This window comes from Entelurus aequoreus, linkage group LG11 (assembly GCF_033978785.1).
Source record: "Entelurus aequoreus isolate RoL-2023_Sb linkage group LG11, RoL_Eaeq_v1.1, whole genome shotgun sequence".
Lineage (NCBI taxonomy): Eukaryota > Metazoa > Chordata > Actinopteri > Syngnathiformes > Syngnathidae > Entelurus > Entelurus aequoreus.
In genome coordinates, this window is record NC_084741.1 from 50,318,521 (window position 1) to 50,344,912 (window position 26,392).

Sequence of the window (26,392 nt, forward strand, 5' to 3'; positions counted from 1 at the left end):
GACACTATATATTATAATTTATCATTAATTCACTTAGAATGTGTTTATTTTAGCAGTGCACAATTGTATGCACATTGATTTTTCATCTGTTATTATGAGTCCCTTCCTTTGCAGTATATTTGATCAGTATTTATCTTTATAATCAGCCCAAACCATATTAATAATCTGTGTGATTAACGCATGGTTTAATATTATTTGACTTGAGGGTTCCAGGTTCAATCCCTGCTTCCGGCATCCGAGTCACTTCTGTTGTGTCCTTGGGCAAGACACTTTACCCACCTGCTCCCAGTGCCACCCACACTGGTTTAAATGTAACTTAGATTATGGCTTTCACTATGTAAAGCGCTTTGAGTGACTAGAGAAAAGCGCAATATATATATTATTCACTTCACACTAATTCAGAAAAGTTTCAACCCGATAGCAACAAGCTCTAGAACCCCTGGTTTAGGGGACACACTGTAATGAAATTAAAAAAAAAACATACTGCAGTGACGATGATGAAAAATACTTTGAACAGCAGTCAACATTTTATTAAAGTCAGATGCCGTCTGCGCTTACGAATAGATCAACATTTTTCTCGAGTAAGCAGGTAAAAGAGAACACAAAATTTGGAAATGTATCTGTTTAATTTCAGACACATTTGGAACATAAAATAATGATTCCGCTAATTATAACCATATTATACCATACCACCATCAACGGAGTTTAATGCTACAATATAAGAAAAAGACTAACACAAGCAACAGAAATAAATATGTATTTTTTAATTGGGATTCATTGAATTTCCCAGGGACCTACCAAAATCACTACCAGTGGGCCTCGGGGACTCACTGCATTAAAAACATGCTGTGTTGTCCAGTTAGCATGACTTTAGTGAAAAACAAAACAAAAACATGGCGGTCATGTTGGCAACACACAAAAATGAAGCCAAGAAATGAAGTGAAAAGAAATTATGGAATTTTGCAGAGCACCACTTTCTAAGAGCTTCATTTGTCATGACAGCAGGGTGCTAATCAAATAAATGTAATTTAAATAACAGATAGCCCAATTAACTAAGTAATGAGGAAAAAATGCATTCTTCATTGCTTAAAACACACACATACACGAACACACACACATGTATTTTTTCTAAAATTAATCGTGAAGGCTTAAACCCACATACTCAAGAATATAAACATATCTAAGTTCATCCTTCTATTTTTGCAAAATAACAGCAAAGGATAAATGCAAACCTGTCTTGTACTGTAGATTCAACAATTATGTGCCTCCCTTACTGCATTTCGGACAACTTCCCTTTCGCCACTACTTGTCCAGTGACTACTCTGCATAAGCGCCAATCCCGTGTTGTAGGGAATTTTGTGGCGAGTTTGATCCGTTTTACAAAATAATAAAGCCACAAATCATATGGGATATTAACTTCGCTAAACGTCTATTTATTTTTTAATACACACACACACGAGCACCCACTGGCAGAAATGTAGATTGGCGCCTATGCTACTCTGTAAAAACATTGAAGGGAAGTACAGTGCAATGTGAAGAAAAAACCCACTGTCCAACAAGTCAGCTAACATATCTGGGTCGGTGAATGGAAGAAAACATGTGAGCATTTGAAAGAAAAAGAGAATCCGCTTAAATGGTTGAAAGAGCTTAAGTATGATGGAGGCTGAGTGCTGGAGTGACTAGGAAGGGGGTGCGGCGCGGGGGGTACTTTATTTCACTTAGAAGAATACCTAGCAAGAAAAAGCTTGCTTGAATCGTTTCTTGCTACTGCCTGATTTTCGGTAAAGTCTGTGGTAAAGTTTGCTTTCACGCAATGAGGTCATAAGTTCCCTGAACGGAAGAAGACAGATGAGCGAGTATTATTGTTTCAGGTATTTTCCACTTTTGGCTTTCTGCAGACACATCAAATAGTCCACCAGTGAGTCGGGTCTAATGTTGGAAAATCTGAAATGTTTTTTTTTTTTGTCCGACAGGACCTTGTGGACTGTAATGGCCCATTATTTTGGCACAAAGGTGCTGTTTCAAAAAATTCTGTAAAAGCTCCACAGGGGAATAGTTTGGGTCCAGTAAATGTGCTCAGTCAGCTATGAACAGTACTGGTCTATAATTTGTCTGAACTTTATACAAAAATATTATCCAAATGTCTTTTAGGGCCAGAGCTGCCACACTACTGGGACAGTCTATTACATATTCTAACCTTTCTCACTCACTAATCAGGAATAAAGCTTGGTTGCTATTAAAATATGTACTAAGGCACAAGCATGGTAAAGTAGCAGTGAAGTGCAATTTTAAGGTGGGATCTAGGATGCTACACCATGCTAGAAATAATGCCTTTGCTTTACTTTTAGTATCATCTCATGAATCACTTCATGAGTACACTTTGTCAAAGTCATTGATTGCAATTAGATGGGATACTTTTGGTCACAAGTTTCTCACAGAACTATGACGCGCTGGGATGGCTGTTTGTATACGTAATGATGTAACAGAACAACCACAACACTTTAGATTAGCAATTAAAAGCAAAACAAATGATGCAGTGTTTTTTGTTGCGGGCAAAACGGTGTGAGCATGTGTGCTGCAAATATTTCAGACATGTGTTTTAACTCAGTGGCCTTGTGGTTAGAGTGTCCGCCCTGAGATCGGTAGGTCGTGAGTTCAAACCCCGGCCGAGTCATACCAAAGACTATAAAAATGGGACCCATTACTTCCCTGCTTGACACTCAGCATCAAGGGTTGGAATTGGGGGTTAAATCACCAAAAAATGATTCCCAGGCGCGGCCACCGCTGCTGCTCACTGCTCCCCTCACCTCCAAGGGGGTGATCAAGGGTGATGGGTCAATGCAGAGGATAATTTCACCGCACCTAGTGTGTGTGTGACAATCATTGGTACTTAAACTTTTAACTTTAATACTTGCACATTTAAACAATATCCAAAAAAGGAGGAGGAAGAAACCGATCTCATTTCATCTAACAGTACAGTACCCCTTCCTCAAATTGGATCCGCCTATGATCTAATGACTGATTTTGAGTATAATTCTAAATCCAGGTCTAAGTGGCTGGGTTAATGATTTGTGTTCTTAGTTTATTTTGTTTTTAACAAATTAAACTATGTAACTAATCAAGTTTGTCAAATATGATATTACATTTTTGAGACTTGGGCTGTTTGATTTTGAGCAGTGGAGGTCAATGCATCTGGTGTTTACAAAATACATAATATGTATGTCGAATAAACCCCCCCAAAAAGCAATTATTTTGAATTAAAATGATGACTTTTATATCAGAGTCAAAGAAAGACAGTATAGAAAAAAAAACCTTTGCGCTAATGCGTGCACACATTTGCATATGCAACATCATGTGTGTGTGTGTGTGTGTGAGTGGGTGTTTGTACCTGAGCAGTGGGGCAGTGGGCTACTCCAATGACCATTAAGCTGACAAGTGAGTGACGAGTCTCCTATGAGCTGGCGATCTCCAGAGCAGGAATACCGGACTGAAGAACCAACGGTGAACTTTTCCCCAATCATCGCTGCGTGTGGAGGACTACCTGGGTGGCCGCAGTTCACTTCTGCATGACCGAGAGAAAGATGGAAATAAGAATGTCAATGAAAAAACAAATGAATGGTGGAATTGGTATTACCACAGCTCAACACCCTCCACAAAATAACTATCCACACAGCCACTTATTTTACTGACACTATTTCCTACTGTTGTATTGAGGGCAAGAAAATAGAAAGTGTTCATTTATAATAGACTGATCACATAGTATTAAAATAGTATACAATAGTACTTAGTCTGTAAAGTAAAAATATCAGAATATTAGTCTGTAAAGTTCATTATAGTAATACAGTATACTAAAGATGACACAATGACAGACAGATGTTGCAAAATACTGAAAAAGTATTTTATTTTCACCAAAAAAAATCAATCATGAACATTGATTGTTTAAGAGCAAGTATTACCTGGTTTGGTATTTAAATTTGTCGCACTGTATCTATAGCTGCTGAAATGTTCATTTTGCAAAACACTCATCACTTTCAATATTTAGTGTAGTAATTCGTGATGGGTAGCGAATGCCGTACTGTTATAGGCACCGACCAAATTTTGGGCATAAGTTCACGTAAAATCAAACTGCGCCATATTTCCACTGCTTTGTTGCTAGTGACGTTAGGTCATACTTGCCAACCTTGAGACCTCCAATGTCGGGGGGTGGGGGTGCGCTTGGTCGGGGGTGGGGGCGTGGTTGGGGCGGGGGGCGTGGTTAGGGGCGTGGTTAAGAGGAGAGTATATTTACAGCTAGAATTCACCAACTCAAGTATTTCATATATATATATATATATATATATATATATATAAATAAATATATATATATATATAAATAAATATATATATATATATATATATATATATATACATATATATATATATATATATATATATATATATATGTGTGACGGTCCACAACTGTATGTGGCAAAATGCAGCTCCACAATGCTGTCGCTTCAACATATCACTGGCACCAGGTGGATTATGAATTTATTTTATTACAGTGTCCTGCAAAACAGTGCAAATTGTGACACTGTGAGTCCACTTGGGTCACGGTATTATCAGTTGGAAGACACAGTTCTGAGCACTTCTCGCAGGTAAAGTACATACCACTTCTCGCCAGCAACAGACGTTCATTATGCTTGATTATATATATATATATATATATATATGTATATATATACATATATATATATATATATATATATATATATATATATATATATATATATATATATATATATATATATATATATATACATATATATACATACATATATATATATATATATATATATATATATATATACATATATATACATATATATATATATATATATATATACATATATATATATATATATACATATATATATACATATATATATACATATATATATACATATATACATATATATATACATATATATATATATATATATATACATATATATATACATATATATATACATATATATATACATATATATATACATATATACATATATATATACATATATATATATATATATATATATATATATATATATATATATATATATATATATATATATATATATATATATATATATATATATATATATATATATAAGAAATACTTGAATTTTAGTGTTCATTTATTTACACATATACACACACACACAACACTCATCTACTCATTTTTGTACTTAAAAGTACAATGCTTTGTTAAGGGTTGAATTGTCCATCCTCTTTCTATTCTCTGTCACTATTTTTCTAACCATGCTGAACACCCTCTCTGATGATGCATTGCTGTGTGGCACGCACAAAAGTGCTTTCATCAAATGCACGAGAGTGTGGAATCTTCCATCTCTCCCTAGCATGGCCCAAAACCGGTCAATCCTTGCTTCCTGGGGAAGATCTTCCCTGGCAAGCAAATAGTACTCCAGTACTTGTACCCGGAGGCTGGTCAGGTCCAATCGCAGCTGCGGCAGACTTTTTTTTTGGGGGGCGTGGCCTCCAGCTCCGGCTGAATACTGGGAGTTGGTCGGGAGAAAATCTCTGTCGGGAGGTTGTCGGGAGAGGTGCTGAATATCGGGATTCTCCCGCTAAAAACGTGAGGGTTGGCAAGTATGCGTTAGGTCCAGTTGCAGACTAAACGCCGGCTTGAATACTTGGTGGGGAAACAAGCACTCAGGCAGACCTCTGAGCGGACTCAGCCAGATTGTCTCTACGTAATGTTGCAATTTTCAATGCCAACAAAGCAAGTATGCCTGATAGAAAACGCTTGACCGTAAGGCCCCACCTTTCCAAACGGCATTAGTATGATACTAATTTACATTGGCGCTGCCATATACAGTACGTGCCACTGATTAGCATTAGCGATTTTACATGGCAATTTCAACACCTCCAAATTTGATCATGAAAACTATAACCAAGATGGTGTGTAATAAGTACACTTCTTGCAGTATAAATACTTTGTAGGCTGCAACATAAGACAATACAATCGTTTAGCTTTATTGCAAAGACTACTTCCTAAAGAGGCAACACAAAGTAGTCTATAAACTACTGCCCTCTAATGTCTTGGAATTGCAACATCATGCAGAGACTACCATACAATACTGGCAAATGAGACTTAAAAATGTAATAAGAAAAAAGCTCATGTTTAAATCTTACATTAATACGATAGGTTTTATTATCAAACAATTAATAAAAAAATTCCGAAAATTGGTACTGTTGAATATTGGTACCAATTCTCAGGTACCGAGAATTGGTACTGAGTCTAATAAATTGTGAAAAGTACTAGAGATAATTAACAGTTAGCAAATTATATCTATTGACATACAGTATATTATGTTTTTATTAAAATGTCAGCTTCTCGACGTCCACACGAATTTAAAGTACAGTGTTCCCTCGATTTTCATGATGGTTACGATCCACAATTCGATAATGCATTAATCATTATTTGCTTTGTGTCTATTGATCCCAACTGAGCACAATCAAATTCAAAGTGTTTCCCAAAAAAACTAATTGACCACTGTTAGTCTCGAAAAAAGCATTAGGTCCAAATGTGTTGCATTGTCGTTTCATAAAATTACCTTCTGTGTCATGAGAAGAAATGTGAAGTCATTTCAGTAAGTACTGTGCACAATGGGCTGGGTGTTTGGAAACAACATTACAACCTCATATGCAGTAGCTCATAAAAGTTGTTGTTCAAACTCAAGTGGCTCATTTTTAGAGAAGATTTGCTGTAGCTTGTAGCATCCTACGACACATTCTATTGATTATGTACCACACAAAATAATAATAAGCTACCGGGGCATAGAGATCTCAGAAAATGCCCCCAGACACATTTTATTAACCTGTGCTATTAAAGCTGTAAAAAAGAAGGACAAACAACATTTGTAAAGGATGGAGAAGAGAGGATGAAACTAACAAGCCTAGAGAGAGAAATCTTGTGTTGCACGATAAAATAATAACTGTACCGATGCATTCTGGCAGAGGTTTGTCCCAATGACCTGCTGGTTGGCAGGTGAGGACCGAGGAGCCAAACAGGTAATATCCAGAGTTACAGTCGTAGAACACCACGCTGCCAAATGTAAAGTTGCCGTGCTCAATCTTGCTTTCACGGATGGAATTGGCAGGAATGCCGGGATCTGTGCAGTTCACCACTGTATGGGACAGCAAAAGACAAATACGTTGGACAGCTGCTGATTTGTTATTAAACAGTAACACTACATTGAGTACAACAAATACATTTTAGGTCAAAAGAGGAAAATTGCTGTTGATTAAGTTTTGCCATTATGGTCCTACAGCAGTCATATTTTAACACTGATGGTCTGTTTGTCACAGCGATGAGGCGGCAACTTGTCCAGGGTGTACCTTGCCTACCGCCCGAATGCAGCTGAGATAAACTCCAGCACCCCCCGCGACCTCAAAAGGGACAAGCCGGAAAAAAATGGATGAATGGATGCGTCTGTTTGCCAGATATACAGTAAGCATGATAGCATAATCCACATACATTCTTGTTATTACATTGAGTTGAGTTGAGTTTCTGTTTATTTGGAACATGCATACATACAACATGATACATCACAATTTCCAGTTTCTCTATTCAACATGTTCAAAAAGGAGTAGAAGGAAGCAGAGCTTATTTAATCCTACCCCTTTTCCTTTACATTGCAGTTGCTAAAACTTTTCTTCACTTCCTGTTCTCTATTTATTAACAGCATACTCCATGAGTAATAACAAAACTAACTAAAAATAAATACATCATAATAAGTGAAGTAAGTTATATTTCATATGGTGAGATGAGTAAGATTATCTAGAAAATGAATAGATGGAGGAAATACATTCAGAATGTTTATCATGGTTCTTCTTCTTTGTACTTTGTAAACACTTTAAGTTTGAAGAGTTTCTTGAAGTGGATCATATTAGTACATTGCTTGATTTCTTTGCTTAATCCATTCCATAATTTAATTCCACATACTGATATACTGAAGGTATATCAGTATGAAGGAAGTGTGTTACGTGCGTACAAATGTTTTAAATTACATATTACATATTTATCCTCTTTTGTTGAGAAGAATTGTTGTATATTCTTGGGTAGCAGGTTATAGTTTGCTTTGTACATAATTGTAGCTGTTTGCAAATTCACTATGTCAGTATTTCAGTATTTTTGATTCAATAAATAAGGGGTTTGTATGTTCTTTATATCCAACATTATGTATTATTCTAACTGATCTTTTTTGTAACACAGTTAGTGAATGAAGTGTAATTTTGTAGTTATTTCCCCATATTTCTACACAATAACTCAGATATGGTAACACTAGCGAGCAGTAGATACTATGGAGTGATTTTTGGTCTAGAACATGTTTTGCTTTATTCATTATTGACGTGTTTCTTGCTACTTTATGTTGTATATGGTACATTGGTACCTCAACTTCAGAGTGCCCCAATTTGAGAGTACTTTGAGATAAGAGCTGTCTCTTGGCTAATTGTGTGCTTTACGCAAGCAAAAATGTGTGTTCCAAGCATCCCCGCTATTAGTTGGCGTCGCAAATGTCACAGTAAACACCAAAACACCTGGGGCCGTATTTATCAAGCTTCTTAGAATTACTCCTAAGAAGTCTGCTAAGAGTTGACTTAAGAGTAAATACATTATTCGCTGAAAGCTGCACTTAAAAGTTAGTTATCAAGCGTCTTACTCACCCTTTCAGCGAAGGGTAGGACTGAATCTTAAGTGTCACACTCAGAGCTGAATTACGACATTACTATGTGCCGTAAGCGGAATTTTAGGTAACGTCATTTCTGTGTCCATAGAAATGACCAATCACGGAAGGGAATCCCTTGTCTAAGAATAAATAAATATCTTAGAAATATTTAAGTGGACAATGGGAGTGTATATTTTGACAATAAACTACAAAATAATACAAAACAAACTAGTCCCCGCCCGCACTCACGCTACCGCTCCCTCTCTTCTCTCGCCCACACACTCACTGACGTCACTCACCTCACATGCTGTCACCTATTAAAGGGCCACACACACACATACGCTACTCTCATAACATTTTCTTTCCAATTCATTAATTAGGCAACTAATTTGAAACTGGTGTGGGTGGCTCTATATATACTAGCCCACTGCAGCCACATGCAGAAATCAACAAGGAATCGAAAATTATTAAATCTGTGACAAAAATAATACCCGCTCTGCCTAAACGATACCGTTTGATCGGCTGCTCGTCATCAAACAAAGCCAGGACATCCTTCCGCTCCCTGAACGTTCGCGCACGTCTCTCTCGACTCAGTGCCATCCCCTGCTGGCAACTCCTAACCACTTAAGACACCTCTGAAGGTCTCTTAAATATTGTGGAGAGTAGGAGTGATTCTTAGACTTAAGAAAGTTGATAAATAGCTTTTATTATTAAGTTTGAGAGTAGGACTAAATTTCGCAAATTCTCAGGACTTAAGTGTAAAATGGCACTCTAAGACGCGTGATAAATACGGCCCCTGGTCTTACTCGCTAGCATTACCTTATAGCTAGAGAGCTACATAATTATTTTTTTTGAGCACGGGATGAAACAAAGTGAGTGTGAAGGGCAGTCCTGAAAAAAAGTGGACAGTATTCCTTGAATTAAAGAAAGAAATCATCAAAATATGACAGTGCTTGTAGTTGAGAAAAACAGAGTAAGTCAATTATGCCAGCAAATCATTTTAAATGTTATCTAAACAGTGGTCATTTATCCATGAAAATATGGAGAAGCTGCTTATGGTACGTTTGACACAGAAGTAGCTGAACGGAGATACAGTGGAAGTCCACTCTCCAAGGTAAATGATGTACATTATTATTACAATATTTCATAACACTACTGTAGTTGTTAGTTTATTGTATTGTTTGTGTACAATATTTATTATATAAAAACTTGTTTTCTTTTTAAAAGGCATGTCACATGATAAAATGGTGTTGTTTTGGAAGAGCAAGCACCAATTAAATTGATTTCAATTCATTTCAATAGGCGATGTTGTTTTGAGTTAAGAGCTCAGTCAAACCAACTAAGCCCGTAAGTTTTTATATCGATAGTCCTGATTAGGTTCACAGGTGAGATGGAGTCTATCCCAGCTGACTTTGGACATGAAGCAAGGTATAAGCTGGACCGGTGACAAGTCGGTCACAGGACACGTTTTGACAAAACAAACATTCATATTCACATCTGTAGACAATTTTGAGTTTCCAATGATCTTACCAAGCATGTTCCAATGAATATTCAAACTGACATCTCCTGACATCTCGAGAAGCAGACGTACTAACCACTGCGACACCACGCTGCCTTGTCTACATCTTCTTTCGTTTATTTGTCAACATTCCACATGAGTTTAGATATTATTTTCCTGTATTTTCTGTTTTATTTCCTGCACATGGCTTTAATTTTTCATCTCTGCCTTTGTTCCCCTGCTACTTTACTCCAAGCTTGAGCAACTGCCCCTGGTTTGGAATTAGGAGACTCACTTGCCGCTGACAATCACTAATCAGGAGGTTTTTATGCCAACCCCGTCCAAAGGACAGTCTTATGGAAGCATTATTGTGGCAAAATTATTTGCAAACGTGTATCTCAATTTGTGCGTGTGTAATCCAATTTGCATGCGTGTGTACTAATTTGAGTGTCTGTATATCAATCCGAGTGTGTGTTTTAGATCCACGTGCGTGTGTTTTAGATAGATAGATAGATAGATAGATAGATAGATAGATAGATAGATAGATAGATAGATAGATAGATAGATAGATAGATAGATAGATAGATAGATAGATATAACTTTATTGATTCTTTCAGGAAAGTTCCCTCAGGAAAATTAAAATTCCAGCAGCAGTGTACAGAATTGAGATCGAATTTAAAAAGTAAAAAGTAAATAATGGGGGAATAAATGGAAACAAAATAGAAAAATATTACAATAAGAATACAAATAAAAAGCAACAATGAGAATAAAAATATAACAGTAAAATAAGAATAGATAAGAATAGACAAAATAACAATTAGATCCGCGTACGTGTGTTGTAGATCCGTGTACGTGTGTTTTAGATCCACGTACGTGTGTTTTAGATCCACGTACGTGTGTCCTAGATCCACGTGTTTTAGATCCGCGTACGTGTGTTTTAGATCCGCGTACGTGAGTTTTAGATCCGCGTACATGTGTTTTAGATCCACGTACATGTGTTTTAGAGCCGCGTACATGTGTTTTGGAACCGCGTACAGATTGAGATACACGTTTTCAAATAATTTTGCTACAATAATGCTTCCATACAGTCTTAGCTAATTGGCAATTGTGCGTCCTATCTTTCTAAATGTATGTACTTTGCACCTCCATGCTGCATTCCTTCTTTCTTGTCATTAAATACATTTTTAACTGCACTTGGCCTTTAGTCTCTGCATCTTGGAGTCACGTTGCAAGCACCGCTGCCAGAGTGGAACATTATTTGCTCACTCACTGATCTTTACAGTGGCGTACATAACATGCTTGGACCTGCCCGGGGCTCAAACTGGGGTCCGCTGATTGAGAGGCGAGAGTGCTAGGCAACGAGCTAGCTGTCAGCTGCAGTTAACACAATAAAAAAAAAAAAAACACAAGGCACTTTTCTAATCTCACCCTCATAATCACCCCGTTTCAGTTGATGCATCATTTGCATAAATGCCACTTGTTCGCATGACTAAAACAAAAATAGAAGTCATGTGACCAGAGCAAACACTTTTTTCTGCAGTGACAACTATTTCCAGGCTATATTAAGCACAGCCGAGGAAACAAAAGAGGCGAATCAAATGTCACAAATTCACAAGCATCTGTTATCAGAGAAGCTAAATCTTCAAAACAACATTGCTGACAAGGTATGTCAGAGCGCTGAAAGACGATGAGGGTGAGCGTGAGTTCAGAGCACCATCAAATTGCATCAATAATGCAAATGTGCTGCAAAGCTAGTTGAGTGTGAGTAATTATAGCAACGAAAAGACATATTTTGACAAAGCAAAAGGCATAATGACAGCGAATATGGCTTCATGTTTTTTTTCCAGGTCTGTCTTTACGGCATCATTTATATACTCATCAAACCTTTATTTTTTTATTCCATCTGATGGCAAACTCTCAAAATGTTTAGACTGTAGAGGAAACCATTTCAGATCTGCTCTAAAAAGTTACCCTTAGTCTCAAGTTACCGCACATTAACTTTTATACGCGCTGCAATAAATATGACACAGGTAAACGGGTCACGGAAACGATATGATAAATAGAGGCAGACGGCAGCAGCATGAAAGCAGGCAGGCTCTCAGAAACTTAAATTGAATGAATAACAAAAAGGTTCAAGCATGCAATCTGACCTCAGGGACTGAAGACACTCGACAAAAAAAAAGGGTAAATGGAAAAACGGCACCGATAAGGCAAAAAAGTGAGGCTAACTGCACAATGACCAACATTGGTGTGGTGGTCATGAACAAAGGAGGAGCCTTGAAGAAAATAAGATAACCAGAATGAAATCTAACGGGCACAAGTGAGAGTCATGAGGGTCGACAAAAGGGCTGGTTGGCGAAAGAAGCAGGAGGAGGAGGACATGGGCTGATGAAAACTGAAAAAAAACTTAATCACGTCCCTCATTGAGTGACTTCATTTCGCTTCACAAATGATTTGGGATTATTCATTTACAATGAATTGTGTTCATCGCTTTAGCAGCAATAAGGCTGGCACGTGCATGACCTCCGTGCAGGTAACGTGGGTTCAGTCCTCACTCAGTGACTGCGTTAATGTGGAGTGAATGGTGACCTGTAGTAGATTCACCAGCAGTCTAAGGTGTAGTCCGCTTTTGCCTGGAAAGGACGCTACATTGCGTTGGGGACTCGTTCGTCCGCTTGTCGCCGCCAAAGTTTTGAGATACACAGAGAATGTGTCATCAACATACATTATCACAATAAAACGATAGTATCAACTGCTCTATCTTCAGACAAACCTATATCATTTGCTGTATATTGTTTATACAGAGAAACTCGAACGGCAATTTATGTAATTAGCTGCCACATTTCGTAACAAAAATATTGCACGCATTTTGTAATAGACTTTGAGACACGTTGTAATAACATATTGCAAAAGTTATTACAAAATGTGGGCGCTGCACACGCCAAATGTAACAATATGGTGCATTATGTCAGTGTTTTTTAACCTGTCGGTGCTGTCTCGAGCTTGGCAGAGTAACCATGTAGTACTTTTTCATATCAGTAGGTGGCATCAGGTAGCTAATTGCTTCGTAAACGTCATATCTAATGCTTAAACCACAAGTAAACAAAAGGCGAGTGACCCTAAAAAAGGCATTGAAGCTTAGGAATGGCTATGGAAAACAAAACTAAAACTGAACTGGCTACAAAGTAAACAAAAACAGAATGCTGGACGACAGCAAAGACTTGCAGCGTGTGGAGCAGAGAGCGTCCACAAAGTACATCCGTACATGACATGACAATCAACAATTTCCACACAAAGAAGGATAGCGTCCGCACAACTGAAATAGTCTTGATTGCTTACACAAAGCAGGAGCGGGAAATAGCGCTCAAAGGAAGACATGAAACTACTGCAGGAAAATACCAACAAAACAGGAAAAGCCACCAAAATAGGAGCGCAAGACAAGAACTAAAACACTACACACAGGAAAACACCAAAAAAGTCCATATAAGTCATGGCGTGATGTGACATGTCGTGACAGTACTTTGAGACAAGCGCTCTAGTGATGCATGGTTGGTTATGGTTTGAATTCATATCCAACAATTGCAACAATGACTTTTTACTGTCAATATCTACTACTGAGTTTCATTTTTTTAATGTTTTCTGCTGGTGGTGTGCCTCCGCATTTTTTCAATGAACAAAAATGTGTCTTGGCTCCAAAAAGGTTGAAAAACATGCATTGTGTAATAAAAAAATCTAAATTGATGTATTCATTAGAAAAACTATTACAGCAACACAACACATTTAATATTTATCAGAATTACTTTTGAGAATCTAGTAAAATGTTTCATTGTTCCAACCTAAATCAAACTTTATTCATTATAATGGAGAATGGGACTGCAAACTGGAGACAAAAAGGTACACCTATGAAGTATTACTGACACGAAAATGACCAGTGGACTGAAATGTTTGAAGACATGCACTCAATCAATATGAATTATTTTATTTTAAACTGAAAAAAAATAAAAATCTGTAGATTTTACGCCAAAAAAAACCTGCCAGCTCAGTCATATAATAACATTGGTACAATTGTATCCTTTTTTAATAAATTTTTTCAGCGTGCAGTCAGTTTTTTAACGTAAAATCGTCATATCTTTTTAATCAGTTATTACGAAATGTGTCCAAGAATTGTATTACTAAATGTGGCGTTATTATGTAAAGGACAATTATTACGTTACGCATTGTTACACGACATACTGACATAAATAACAATCAAGATATGATGTAAATTGAGGTGCGACTTGACACTGTCTGTTACGAATTGTTTTTTAAACTTGTCACTCGTGATTATTTAAGTCTGACAAACCTCGTAAAATCAGACTCAACTGACACCAAAAACTAATACATCTTAGCAGGTTTGTGCATTGATTGATTGATTGATTGATTGATTGAGACTTGTATTAGTAGGTTGCACAGTAAAGTACATATTCCGTACAATTGAACACTAAATGGTAACACCCGAATAAGTTTTTCAACTTGTTTAAGTCGGGGTCCACTTAATTGATTCATGATACAGATATATACTGTTGGGGCGGTATAGCTCGGTTGGTAGAGTGGCCGTGCCAGCAACTTGAGGGTTGCAGGTTCGATCCCCGCTTCCGCCATCCTAGTCACTGCTGTTGTGTCCTTGGGCAAGACACTTTACCCACCTGCTCCCAGTGCCACCCACACTGGTTTAAATGTAACTTTGATATTGGGTTTCACTATGTAAAGCGCTTTGAGTCACTAGAGAAAAAGCGCTATATAAATATAATTCACTTCACTTCACTTAGGAACGCCGTTTTGAAGCGATCCCAAGCAACATCGAACAGGTTGCTCGCGAGCACAGGGGACCAGTCCCACTCATCTAATTTTAAATTGAAATTGTCATTGGAGTATTTTTTGAGGGATCTGGATTGGGCTGTAATGTGGCCATTGGCTTTAGGTTTAGCTATTTTACGGGTGCAGAAGGTTAGATAGTGGTCGCTAAGACCACAGATCATGACCCCACTATTTTTTATTTTAGGCCGGTCTGAAGTGAGAATGAGATCTATGGTTGATTGGGTGGAATCACACACCCTTGTGGGTAGCGCTATTAGCTGGGAAAGACCGTGCAGATTACAAAACTTGCTGAAGGATCTGAAGACAGGCGCATCTTTGCGTTGAATATCTGTGTTCAGGTCCCCAGTTATAATTTTCTCCATGTTGTCTGTCCCTGCCAAGCATTCTTCCAAAGCCCCATAGAAATCACTCTGATTAGGGGGTCTATAAACAGTCCCTATTAGTACCGGCTTAGCGTTTTTAAATTTGATTTCCGCCCACACAGATTCCAGGTCGTTGTGGTTAAGATCAGTGCGAGTTATGTATTTAATATCCTGGTGAATATACATACAAACGCCCCCACCGTGTTTATTCCTATCCTTTCTGATAACCGAAAAGTTTTGTATTTCTATCTCTGAGTCAGAAATACTTTGATCAAATTTGGTTTCAGAGAAACACAAGATTTTTACCTTCGTGTTGAGGAACATTTCTCTGATTTGGTCAAGTTTGGCTCCAGAGAGGCTGTTCACATTAAGGTGGATGATGTGTAGTCCACTGGAACCAAAAAGAGCATCAGAGTCCGCTGTGTTGTGGTACTGACCAGAAAAATTGTTGGTTATTATTGCTGTTGAAGTTGGAGAGCAAGGAGAGAGAGAGGAGAGAGAGAGAGGCATATTGATCGTCCTCCAGGTGAAGGGGGAGGGAGGAGGAGGGGCGGAGTTGGAGAGGGGGAGAGGGGGAGGCCAGGTAGGGTTGCTGGGGGTGGGGTTGGGTTTCCTTTTGGCGGGCTTTTTTGAAGACAAAGAGAAAGAGAATAACGAAAATGTTTGTGTAAAGGCGCCTCTAAATCCTGTGTATGCCGCGTCCTCGACCGTCTGGGACCGGGGAGAGGCCGCGTGGACCCCCGCCATCTCGTGCAGTTCCCCGCAATCACCGATGTCTGGGTCGCCGTCCACCGCAGCCGCCGCGTCGTTCACCGCCGCTGAGTCGCTGCCTTCTCCGATGACCGGGTCGTCCTCCACCGCCGCCGCCGAGCCATCGACCGTGTCGATGAACGGGGCGAAGTCCTCCGCCGAGCCGCCGATCGCTGGAGCACAGGTGAGCTTGAGCTGAGATGAGCCGGTAGCCGAGTTAGCTTCAATGGCGACGCTAGCAGTAGCATTGCTAGTCTTCGCCAGTCGGGACAACATTAACCGTGTTGTTGCAGGTCCAGGGTTGAGTTCAGTGTCTCCTGATAGTAGAAGTAATAGTAGTATTATTGACTTTCTGTCTATCCTTCCAGTCAGGGGCATGTTTCTTCTGCCTCGATGTGCAGACAAGCATGATGCTAACACGTTAGCTCCGAAGCCAAGGTGCTTCGCTGATGTATTGTCGTGGAGATAAAAGTCACTGTGTATGTCCATTTCACGTTCTTGACTCTCATTTTCAAGAGAATAGAGTATCCGAGGAGGTTTAAAATATAAATCCGTGATCCACAGTAGAAAAAGGAGGAAGTGTGGGATAATCCGAGCAGTTGTTTGGATTCCCGATCGGGAGCGAAAGAGAGTGCGACCGCTCATCTCGGCGTCCAGCGTCATCAGAATTAGGAATTTATAATTACGATAATTATAAATAAGCAATTGGAATTTTAATTGAAATAGATCCACCTCACATGATGTTGAATACAAATTTAAATTGGGATTTCAGTAAGTAAAAATACATTCAGCAAAATTCCTCACAGACGTCCCTCGTTTGGCGCAGTCAATTTTCGCGACAGAGTGAAGCCACAACATTTGAATTTTGAAGTGGGGAGAGACGATTTATAGCCAAGTAATTACAATTTGCCACGTCTAATAAAGGTTTTGGCTTTATTACTAAAAATACTTTACAAACGCAAAAATTAAACATACATTTCCTGAATTTTGAGCATGAAAGTAAACATTCTGAAAAGTATCTTTTCACGTTTTTCCAAAATTTGAAAGTAATTATAGTCTATAGTATATCAAAATAAATGATCTATTTTGTAGAGGACCCCATGTGAATTGTGGATGTGAATTATTATTATATAGCGCTTTTCTCTAGTGACTCAAAGCGCTTTACATAGTGAAACCCATTATCTAAGTTACATTTAAACCAGTGTGGGTGGCACTCGGAGCAGGTGGGTGAAGTGTTATGCCCAAGGACACAGCAGCATGATGGCAGAAGCGGGGATTGAACCCAGAACCCTCAAGTTGCTGGCACGGCCGCTCTACCAACTGAGCTGTGCCGCCCCACATTTGTTCTTCATTGTCAATGAAAACCATTTGCTGTAAATAAAATAGAATGTCTACATGAAAGTTATAGTAATATTATATCTATTAAATATGAAAAAACAGTCATTGAAACATAAAGGCACGATTCCGGAATACACGCAAATTATCATTTGGAATGTCATGGAATTACAATTCTACTGTATTCAATTTAAATTTGAAGTAAAGCTATATTATTCCTGTTTGCAACCTAAATTAAAATTTAGTTAAATCCATAATTTTGCACGTGCCTGCATCTGAGACCGCCTTGCATATCCTTGAGGGTTCTGGGTTTGATCTCTGCTTCTGCCATCCTAGTCACTGCTGATGTGTCCTTGGGCAAGAGATTTCACTCACCTGCTTGCTCCCAGTGCCACCACACTGGTTTAGATGTAACTTAGATAATGGGTTTCATTATGTAAAGCGCTTTGAGTCACTAGAGAAAAGCGCTATATAAATATGCTTCCCTTCACTTCTGAAGAACCAACATTCTCTGCAGTGGACATTTGTGTTTTGCATAAACAGGCTATTTTATCTAAAATGTGTAATAACTCTGACATCTGAAGTAGATCATAAACAAATGTCCACTGTAGAGGATACTGGTTCCTCAATTTGGCAACATTCATATAAAACTGTAAAAAAAAAAAAAAAATCAATCTGCTGACCCCTTCCCTTAAACCTTTGACCTGTGAAAAGCTGTCAAACCAAAAAAAGCTAGAAGGTGAATGCAGAGTTTTTTTTGTGCTGATTTGTGATAGTGAGAAAAGCAAGTGTTGCAGACATACACACAAACCAGCAAACAAAGCAACATATATATTCCTTTGCTAGGTTTGGCAAAGTAATAAAAAAAAAGTCTCATAACTTTATTGGTATTGACTGAGGCAATGTTTGTGACCTAAAGCACAACAGTTTAGTTGAGTCTGCTACTGTATATGCTTTTTCCTAGTGTTGTTTTGGCACTATACCATTGATGGTATAGTGCCTGGTCAAATAATGTTCACATTGATGCACACAAAAATCAATTATGTGCCCAAGCTGGAAAGCTCACCTCTGCATGTTGCAGGCTGCTGGCTCCACTGACGGTTTGCCTGGCACTGGGCTGTAGAGGGTCCCTCAAGGGTGTAGCCTTTATTACAGGAAAAGCGAACCACGTCATTGTAGTTATAGCCGTCACCGACGGTGCGTCCATAGATGGGGCTGCCGGGGTGGCCGCACGTGACAGCTGGAGGAGACAAATATTAGATATATATATAGGATGGAGAGGGGATGTGTAGAGGTGAAGAGAAGAAAGTCAATACCGCTGATCGATTGGAGGTTTTCAATGACACCTATCATAAAATAATACCATTACCATGAATTTAGCTTCAGAGTACAGCAGGGGAATTAAGGATCAACATATGATATCTTGGTGAGGTGAAAAGTGTCTTTCACTATTGTGTGAATCCCATTATGAGGATAATTCTGGAAACTCAAATATATTTTTTCTTAGTTGTATTGATTTGTTTTCTTTGGAGCAGTTAAATGAAACTGCCACTTCTCGTCAATAGTACATATAAAGTAGTTTTTAAAACATTACAATTACAAACAACTGCAACCATCAGCAGTTTGACTTTAGGAATGGTTTTCTTTTCATCCCAAATATGCACACACACATACACACGCACACTCACACACACATGCACAGTCATTGTTTATTGTTCTCTTAACATTGGCACAAATACAGAACAACACAATAGACGTAACCCCTCAAGCAATTAAGTAGCCACTGGACTGCCAGAGAGACAAAGTACTCACAGATACAAACTGGGAGTTGTCCAGACCAATTGTGGTCCTGCTGGCAGATCCGGACTGAAGAGCCAATGAGCCTGAATCCAGAGTTGCACTGGTACACCACTGTGTCTCGATACCCAAAATTCTCCCCTATTACCTGCCCGTTCACAGTCTGCTCAGGAGTGCCGCAATGGCCAACTGCAGAAAGAAAGAGTTCTAATTAACGGAGGTTAAAAACACCACACACTTTACCGTATTTTCCGGACTATAAGCAGTTACTTTTCCCCCACGCCTTGTATCCTGCGGCTGATAAAATGGTGCAGCCAATTTATGGAATTTTCTTTGCTAAAGGCCATTATGTTTTGTGTTTGTCATGACGTGGAGTTTTTCGCAGCTTACTGCTAGGATTGTTCTCCCAGGACGCAAACTGACTTTTCCGGACAACAGTAGAAGGTAGGAACATATTTATTCTCCTCTCAAAAAGATCACAACAAAAAGGCGCACAAGGCGAAAGCACAATTTAAAGCAGGAAACAAAAACTAACACTTAGACTGAACTATGGACATGAAACAAAAGTCTCTAACTGTGGCATGAATAAACAAAAACTTACTTGGCATGGCATGAAGCATGAGAGGAGCAATAGCAAGAATATCAGCATGAACAGAGCATGAAAAGATCATCAACAGAGCATGAAAGGAACAGTCACATAAAAACAAGCATGAATCTGTGGCATGAAACGAGCATGAAACAATCAATACAGAGCAATGTCACCAGGCCGACTAACTGGTAACGACAGGCTTTAATAGTCTCTTTAATTAGAGCCAGGTGTGTGTGTCACATGAGGCAGGTGAAACCAATGAGTCGCCATGGTGACCAAACAAGGGAGCGCAAAAACAGGAACTATGGAGTCTTAAAGGCCTACTGAAATGATTTTTTTTATTTAAACGGGGATAGCAGATCTATTCTATGTGTCATACTTGATCATTTCGCGATATTGCCATATTTTTGCTGAAAGGATTTAGTATAGAACAACGACGATAAAGATTGCAACTTTTGGTATCTGATAAAAAAAAGGCTTGCACCTACCGGAAGTAGCGTGACGTAGTCAGTTGAACATATACGCAAAGTTCCCTATTGTTTACAATGATGGCCGCATGAAGTGAGAGAGATTCGGACCGAGAAAGCGACAATTTCCCCATTAATTTGAGCGAGGATGAAAGATTTGTGGATGAGTAAAGTGCAAGTGAAGGACTAGTGGGGAGTTGAAGCTATTCAGATAGGGAAGATGCTGTGAGAGCCGGGGGTGACCTGATATTCAGCTGGGAATGACTACAACAGTAAATAAACACAAGACATATATATACTCTATTAGCCACAACACAACCAGGCTTATATTTAATATGCCACAAATTAATCCTGCATAAAAACACCTGCGTGTTTGTTATGCTAGCTCCTAGCTCCTCTGCTAGCTCCTAGCTCCATAGAACACGCCAATACAATTCAAACACCTGATCAACACACACAATCACTCAGCCCAAAAGACCGTTTACCTAACCCAAGGTTCATAAAGCTTATATATTTTTAAAAAGTTACGTACGTGACGCGCACATACGGTCAAGTTATCGAATGTTTAGCAGCCAAGGCTGCATACTCACGGTACCTGATATTCAGCTGGGAATGACTACAACAGTAAATAAACACAAGACATATATATACTCTATTAGCCACAACACAACCAGGCTTATATTTAATATGCCACAAATTAATCCTGCATAATAACACCTGCGTGTTTGTTATGCTAGCTCCTAGCTCCTCTGCTAGCTCCTAGCTCCATAGAACACGCCAATACAATTCAAACACCTGATCAACACACACAATCACTCAGCCCAAAAGACCGTTCACCTAACCCAAGGTTCATAAAGCTTATATATTTTTAAAAAGTTACGTACGTGACGCGCACGTACGGTACGGTACGTGTTATGCTAGCTCCTAGCTCCTCTGCTAGCTCCTAGCTCCATAGAACACGCCAATACAATTCAAACACATGATCAACACACACAATCACTCAGCCCAAAAGACCGTTCACCTAACCCAAGGTTCATAAAGCTTATATATTTTAAAAAAGTTACGTACATACGCAAAAAAAAGCCAAAGCTGCATACTCACAGTAGCACGTCTGCGTCTTTGTCATCCAAATCAAAGTAATCCTGGTAAGAGTCTGTGTTGTCCCAGTTCTCTACAGGCGTCTGTGTATCCAAATCAAAAGTCCTCCTGGTTAGAGTCTCTGTTATCCGAGTTCTTCCATCTTGACTGCATCTTTCGGGAATGTAAACAAAGAAGCGCCGGCTGTGTACTGTTGTGGCTGACTACGTTCGAAAAATACGTCCATTTCGCACCGACAACTTTCTTCTTTGCTTGCTCGGCTTCCTTCTCCATAATGCAATGAACATGATTGAAACAGATTCACGAACACAGATGTCCAGAATACTGTGGAATTATGAAATGAAAACAGAGCTTTTTCGTATCGGCTTCAATGTGGAAGGCATACCCGTGTTCGCCGGGCTACGTCACACGCATACGTCATCCTCAGAGGCGTTTCGAACCGGAAGTTTAGCGGCAAATTTAAAATGTCACTTTATAAGTTAACCCGGCCGTATTGGCATGTGTTATAATGTTAAGATTTCATCATTGATATATAAACTATCAGACTGCGTGGTCGGTAGTAGTGGGTTTCATTAGGCCTTTAAACAAACAAAAATAACAAAAAACATGATCCAGACCACAGATCATGACAGTGTTCAACAATTAATTTTCTTATAACACCGACAGAGACACTGAAAAGGTGTGTTATTGTTTGTGCTATGGCGCCATCTTTTGGACAAGTTTACTCACTGCAGGTTGAAATTGTTTTTCCTGTTTCTTCTTTCGAGCCAGAAATACAAACATCCATAACGTCTGCTCAAAAGCCTTCTTCATTCATAACTCCAAGAAACTTTTGTAAATTTTACAATATGACTACAATTGTTTATACTTACTAAACCGTCCCATGTGTGATGTCTGTAAGAATGTTTTCAGGCATATCTGTACGTGCTATCGTAATGTATTCAAGCTATATATATGCTAACTTGTCTGTTAGTATTTTTAAAACTCAATGGGATTCTTATTGTGTTATTTCAGTTTTGTAAATTCACCAAAACATTACAGTGGAGTTATTGAGTCTGTTCAGCTGATTTGAGAGTTAGCTTCTGCAGCTAGTGGGTCCGTGATGGTGACTTCCAATTTACCGCCTTGTTACAGGCACTGTTTGGAAACATTTAAAGGTATGTAAATACACATTTGCAAAATGTTTCGTACCGATATTTATCTGCAGTTTATAGTCTGTTGCGGCTAATATATGTAGAAATATTTACTTCTTCTAAAATTTGATGTGTTCGGCTAAAATACTGGTGCGCTCTAAAGCCTGGAACATACAGTAATAACGGCTGTTGTGGAGGTATTGGGAGAATGCATGTGTGAACATGTCATTTGGAATAAAGGATGATGATGCATTTATATTTTCTTACTTATAAATGTTACAATGTAGGACACTTGTGTTAATCAATGCCAAAGTGTTAAATCATAAGGTTTATGCGTTTTGGCGTGAGCTTGCATGCAGTTTTGGATGCCTCTGTTTGCAGGGTTTTACAGTCTGACTACGTTGTGACATCATTGAGTCGGACATACTCATTTAGATTTTAAGTCAAGCTCTCAGCCAGAGAGGGAGGAGCTCCACCCACTCTGCCTCCAGCAGTGAGAAAACCCCCAAAAAGTAGGGTAAAGTAATATTTTTATGTAATTGTGGCATATGCATAATGATACAGACGTGCAACACACAGTAAGATAAATGCTGAAAAAAGCAGATTTTTTTTATGCAGATTCTGAATCGATTGGCGATCGTGCAGGTGTACCTGATGTTGTGACCAGTGAATCTATATACTGTTTATGAAGTTTTTTTTCGACCGTGTCTAGAAAACAAATTGGAGCGTCAACCTCAAGATATGTATTTAAACAGCGTACGGTTTCAAAATATACATTCAGAAACATTGAAGATGGTGGGGCCTGGTTTCATTTGCAATCTCGGAACGCCTCCACAAACGAACGTCTTTGAAGACAGACTCACAAAACGGGTTGTAAAAGTGACTCTGGAGCAAAACACATTTCCAAAAAGTATTATCTGGATCAAAAGAAAATGGTTTAAACGTAGATTGAAATCATCATAGATCCACTTTTAGATACATGAATTTGTGTTACACTAAATAATTAAGATACAAGTCCACTGTCGACAGCTGCACCAAACACTAAATTAATGAACTCACCTGAGTCTGTACCAGTTTTGAGATGTTTACCAACATGCTGAAATTAAATTCAATCTTCAAGCCTCTCAGAGTAGTTAAAAAAGTGATAAAAAATGTGCAGGGCATCTTTTGCCAGGTGTGTTTTAAAAATTGTTTTTTTACAAGGCTTCAATTTGTGTTTGTTAGGTGGCCAATGTTGATTCCCCACATGTTATCCAGGACTACAGCAATCTGGACATATTTCTAAATGCTTTATAGCCACCAGCCACTAGCACTTGGCAAAAGAGCCGTTAACTGGTCATCCATGTTTCCCCAGCTGTTTCTGCCAATTTTGGCTCAGCTAAAAGCCCCGGCTGTTTTTGACCCAAGATGAGACTTTGGTTCTGCAGTTTGCGAAAACATCCGCTTACCTAGGCACTGAGTCTCTGTTCCACTCCAAAGTCCAGACAGGAGACACTCTCTAACCGTGGATCCAGTTAAAACGTATCCAAGGTTACAGCTGAAAATGGCTGATGCTCCAAAGGTAGTCTGAGTTCCAATTTTCTTCCCATTAGGTGGAGAGAGAAGATCGCCACATGAAACGACTGCAAAGAGGTAGAGAGGGAAAAGATGGAAGAGGAAGAGAATTAAAAGAAAAACAGGAAAACGCATTGGCTAGTAGACCCAGACAACAGCCTTTATTCCAAAAAACTACAATGTGTTAATTGTAAATACAAATTTGAATAATTAGTTTAGTTGAAAGTCATTTCTTTAAAACATTAGATCCTCCAAAAACATCTGGTCTTACTTTCTAATCTGAGCTTATAGCTAGAGATATGTTTACAAGCATGGGAAGGAAGAACGTGAGTGAAAGCCAGTGCTTTAGAAGTGATGACATTCATTGAATTAAAAAAACTAAATGATCAAAAATGTCACAGCGCGTGTTGCCAACTTGGCGAAGCAATTCAAAATTGCTAGTCTGCACCATACTCAAGTAGAGTGAGTCTAATGCCAACTAATAATGTTAAAAAAATATCTAAACAGCCGACATTTATCTGTGAAAATGTGGAGAAGCTGCTGATGGTGTGTTTGACGGAGAAGCAGCTGGAACCAGATACTGTAGAAGTCCGCTCTCCAAGGTAAATGATGTACATTAATATTACATTACTTCCTAACACTACTGTGGTTGTTTGTACTACATTCTAGTGTATTGTTTTTCATTCAATATTTATTATCTAAAAGTTTTGCTTCTCTTTTTAAAAGGCATATTACATGTTAAAATGGTGTTATTGGGGGCGGGGGGGAGGGGCAAGCACCAATTTAATTGATTTCAATTAATTCAGTAGGAAACATTGATTTGAGATACAAGTGATGTGAGTTAAGAGCTGCGTCACTTAACTAATTAAGGTCGTAAATTGAGGTACTACTGTATTAGGTTGGAATCATTTTTGATTGGACATGAGGATTATAAGGGGGTCCTTGGAAAATTGTGGGTCTGTGATCCCAAAATGATTAAGAACCCATGAGATAGACACAAGAAAGTGATACTGCAGTGCAATAGAACAGTGCTGAGAAAAGGTCTAATAGAATTCTAAGCTGGCATTCAGAGGAAATCAATAAACTTTACACAACTTTTTACTATGGCATGAACAATTCTGATTAAACATTGGTGTATAATTCTGTGAATGTGCCGAAATATGAATACTATTGCAATCCATGCAAAATAATTAGACTTTATCCTTGTACTGTTATTTCATGTCATCCCAGCTTCAGATTTTTCTATTAGCACAGTCATGGTTGATAGTAAAATAAATAGCTTGTTTCTTATATCCATGGTAAACAATACATGTCAGTAGGATGTTGCACAGATACAAAAAGTGAATAATTGACTTGCCAATCAATAATAACACATTCATCTTCTCAGGATTATGATGCATTATGTCAATGCAATAGAATAGCTGAACATTAATCGAAAAATCATTCAAATTAAAATCCATCGAATGAACTCATGCGTGCAATAAGGGGGATCTGTATTTGCATGCTTCTACTCATGAATGTTGTATTTTCCTTAGGACTAATCATCATTTTGAAATATTGCTATGAATAACTTAGTTCTAACTTTAATTCCTGTATAAGCACAATACAACTTTTCCACTTACTTCTGCATCGAGGCCTTTCGTTTCTCCAACTCCAAGCCCCATTGGCCAAGCACTGGATGTGAGCAGGACCAACACGGAAGTATCCTAGGTTGCAGGTAAAAATGATTTTGGTTCCATACTCATAGGTAGACCCATTGACTAGCTTCCATTTCCCATGGTCCAGAGAGAAGGAGCTGAGACTGGGGCACATCATAACTAAGCCAAAAGAAGACAAAAGAGACAATTTTACATTATTTAAAAGCACTGACATCTGCTACTGTTTCCCTCTGTCATTTATTTTACACTCGCCAGAAAAAACTAACATATTTACAAACCACAGTGTGTAGTGTACATGCAAACAATACAAGGCGACTTTTTAGAAGAGACCTATTCATTTGTTCGGATGTTAATTGCAATTTTCCTGGAGTTATTTAAATCCGCTCCCACAAACAAAGTTGTTTATTAGTTGGCATGAACACTCTAAAACCAAATGAGACAAAACAAACTCAGCTTCCGCCCCGTGCAACATACACATTAGGGAATAAACACTGGTGCCGGCCGGCGGAAACAATGCTGTCAATCACCCTTTAGTGACTATCAAACTCGAACCCATGTTGGC

The 26,392-nt window shown here is 38.5% G+C and overlaps 1 protein-coding gene across 3 annotated transcripts in view; it reads right to left on the reverse strand.

Moving 5' to 3' along the window:
• The window catches only part of LOC133660203 (CUB and sushi domain-containing protein 3-like), a 616,484-nt gene that overhangs the window by 123,349 nt on the left and 466,743 nt on the right, over nucleotides 1–26,392 (reverse strand). For all 3 annotated transcript variants that reach the window (XM_062063483.1, XM_062063482.1, XM_062063484.1), the window contains exons 51-56: nucleotides 25,795–25,989; nucleotides 24,067–24,240; nucleotides 19,347–19,520; nucleotides 18,601–18,774; nucleotides 7,005–7,190; nucleotides 3,389–3,562 (exon numbers count right to left, since the gene is read on the reverse strand). In XM_062063483.1, coding sequence (XP_061919467.1) covers nucleotides 3,389–3,562; nucleotides 7,005–7,190; nucleotides 18,601–18,774; nucleotides 19,347–19,520; nucleotides 24,067–24,240; nucleotides 25,795–25,989 — 1,077 coding nt within the window. The remainder of the gene's footprint in view (nucleotides 1–3,388; nucleotides 3,563–7,004; nucleotides 7,191–18,600; nucleotides 18,775–19,346; nucleotides 19,521–24,066; nucleotides 24,241–25,794; nucleotides 25,990–26,392) is intronic.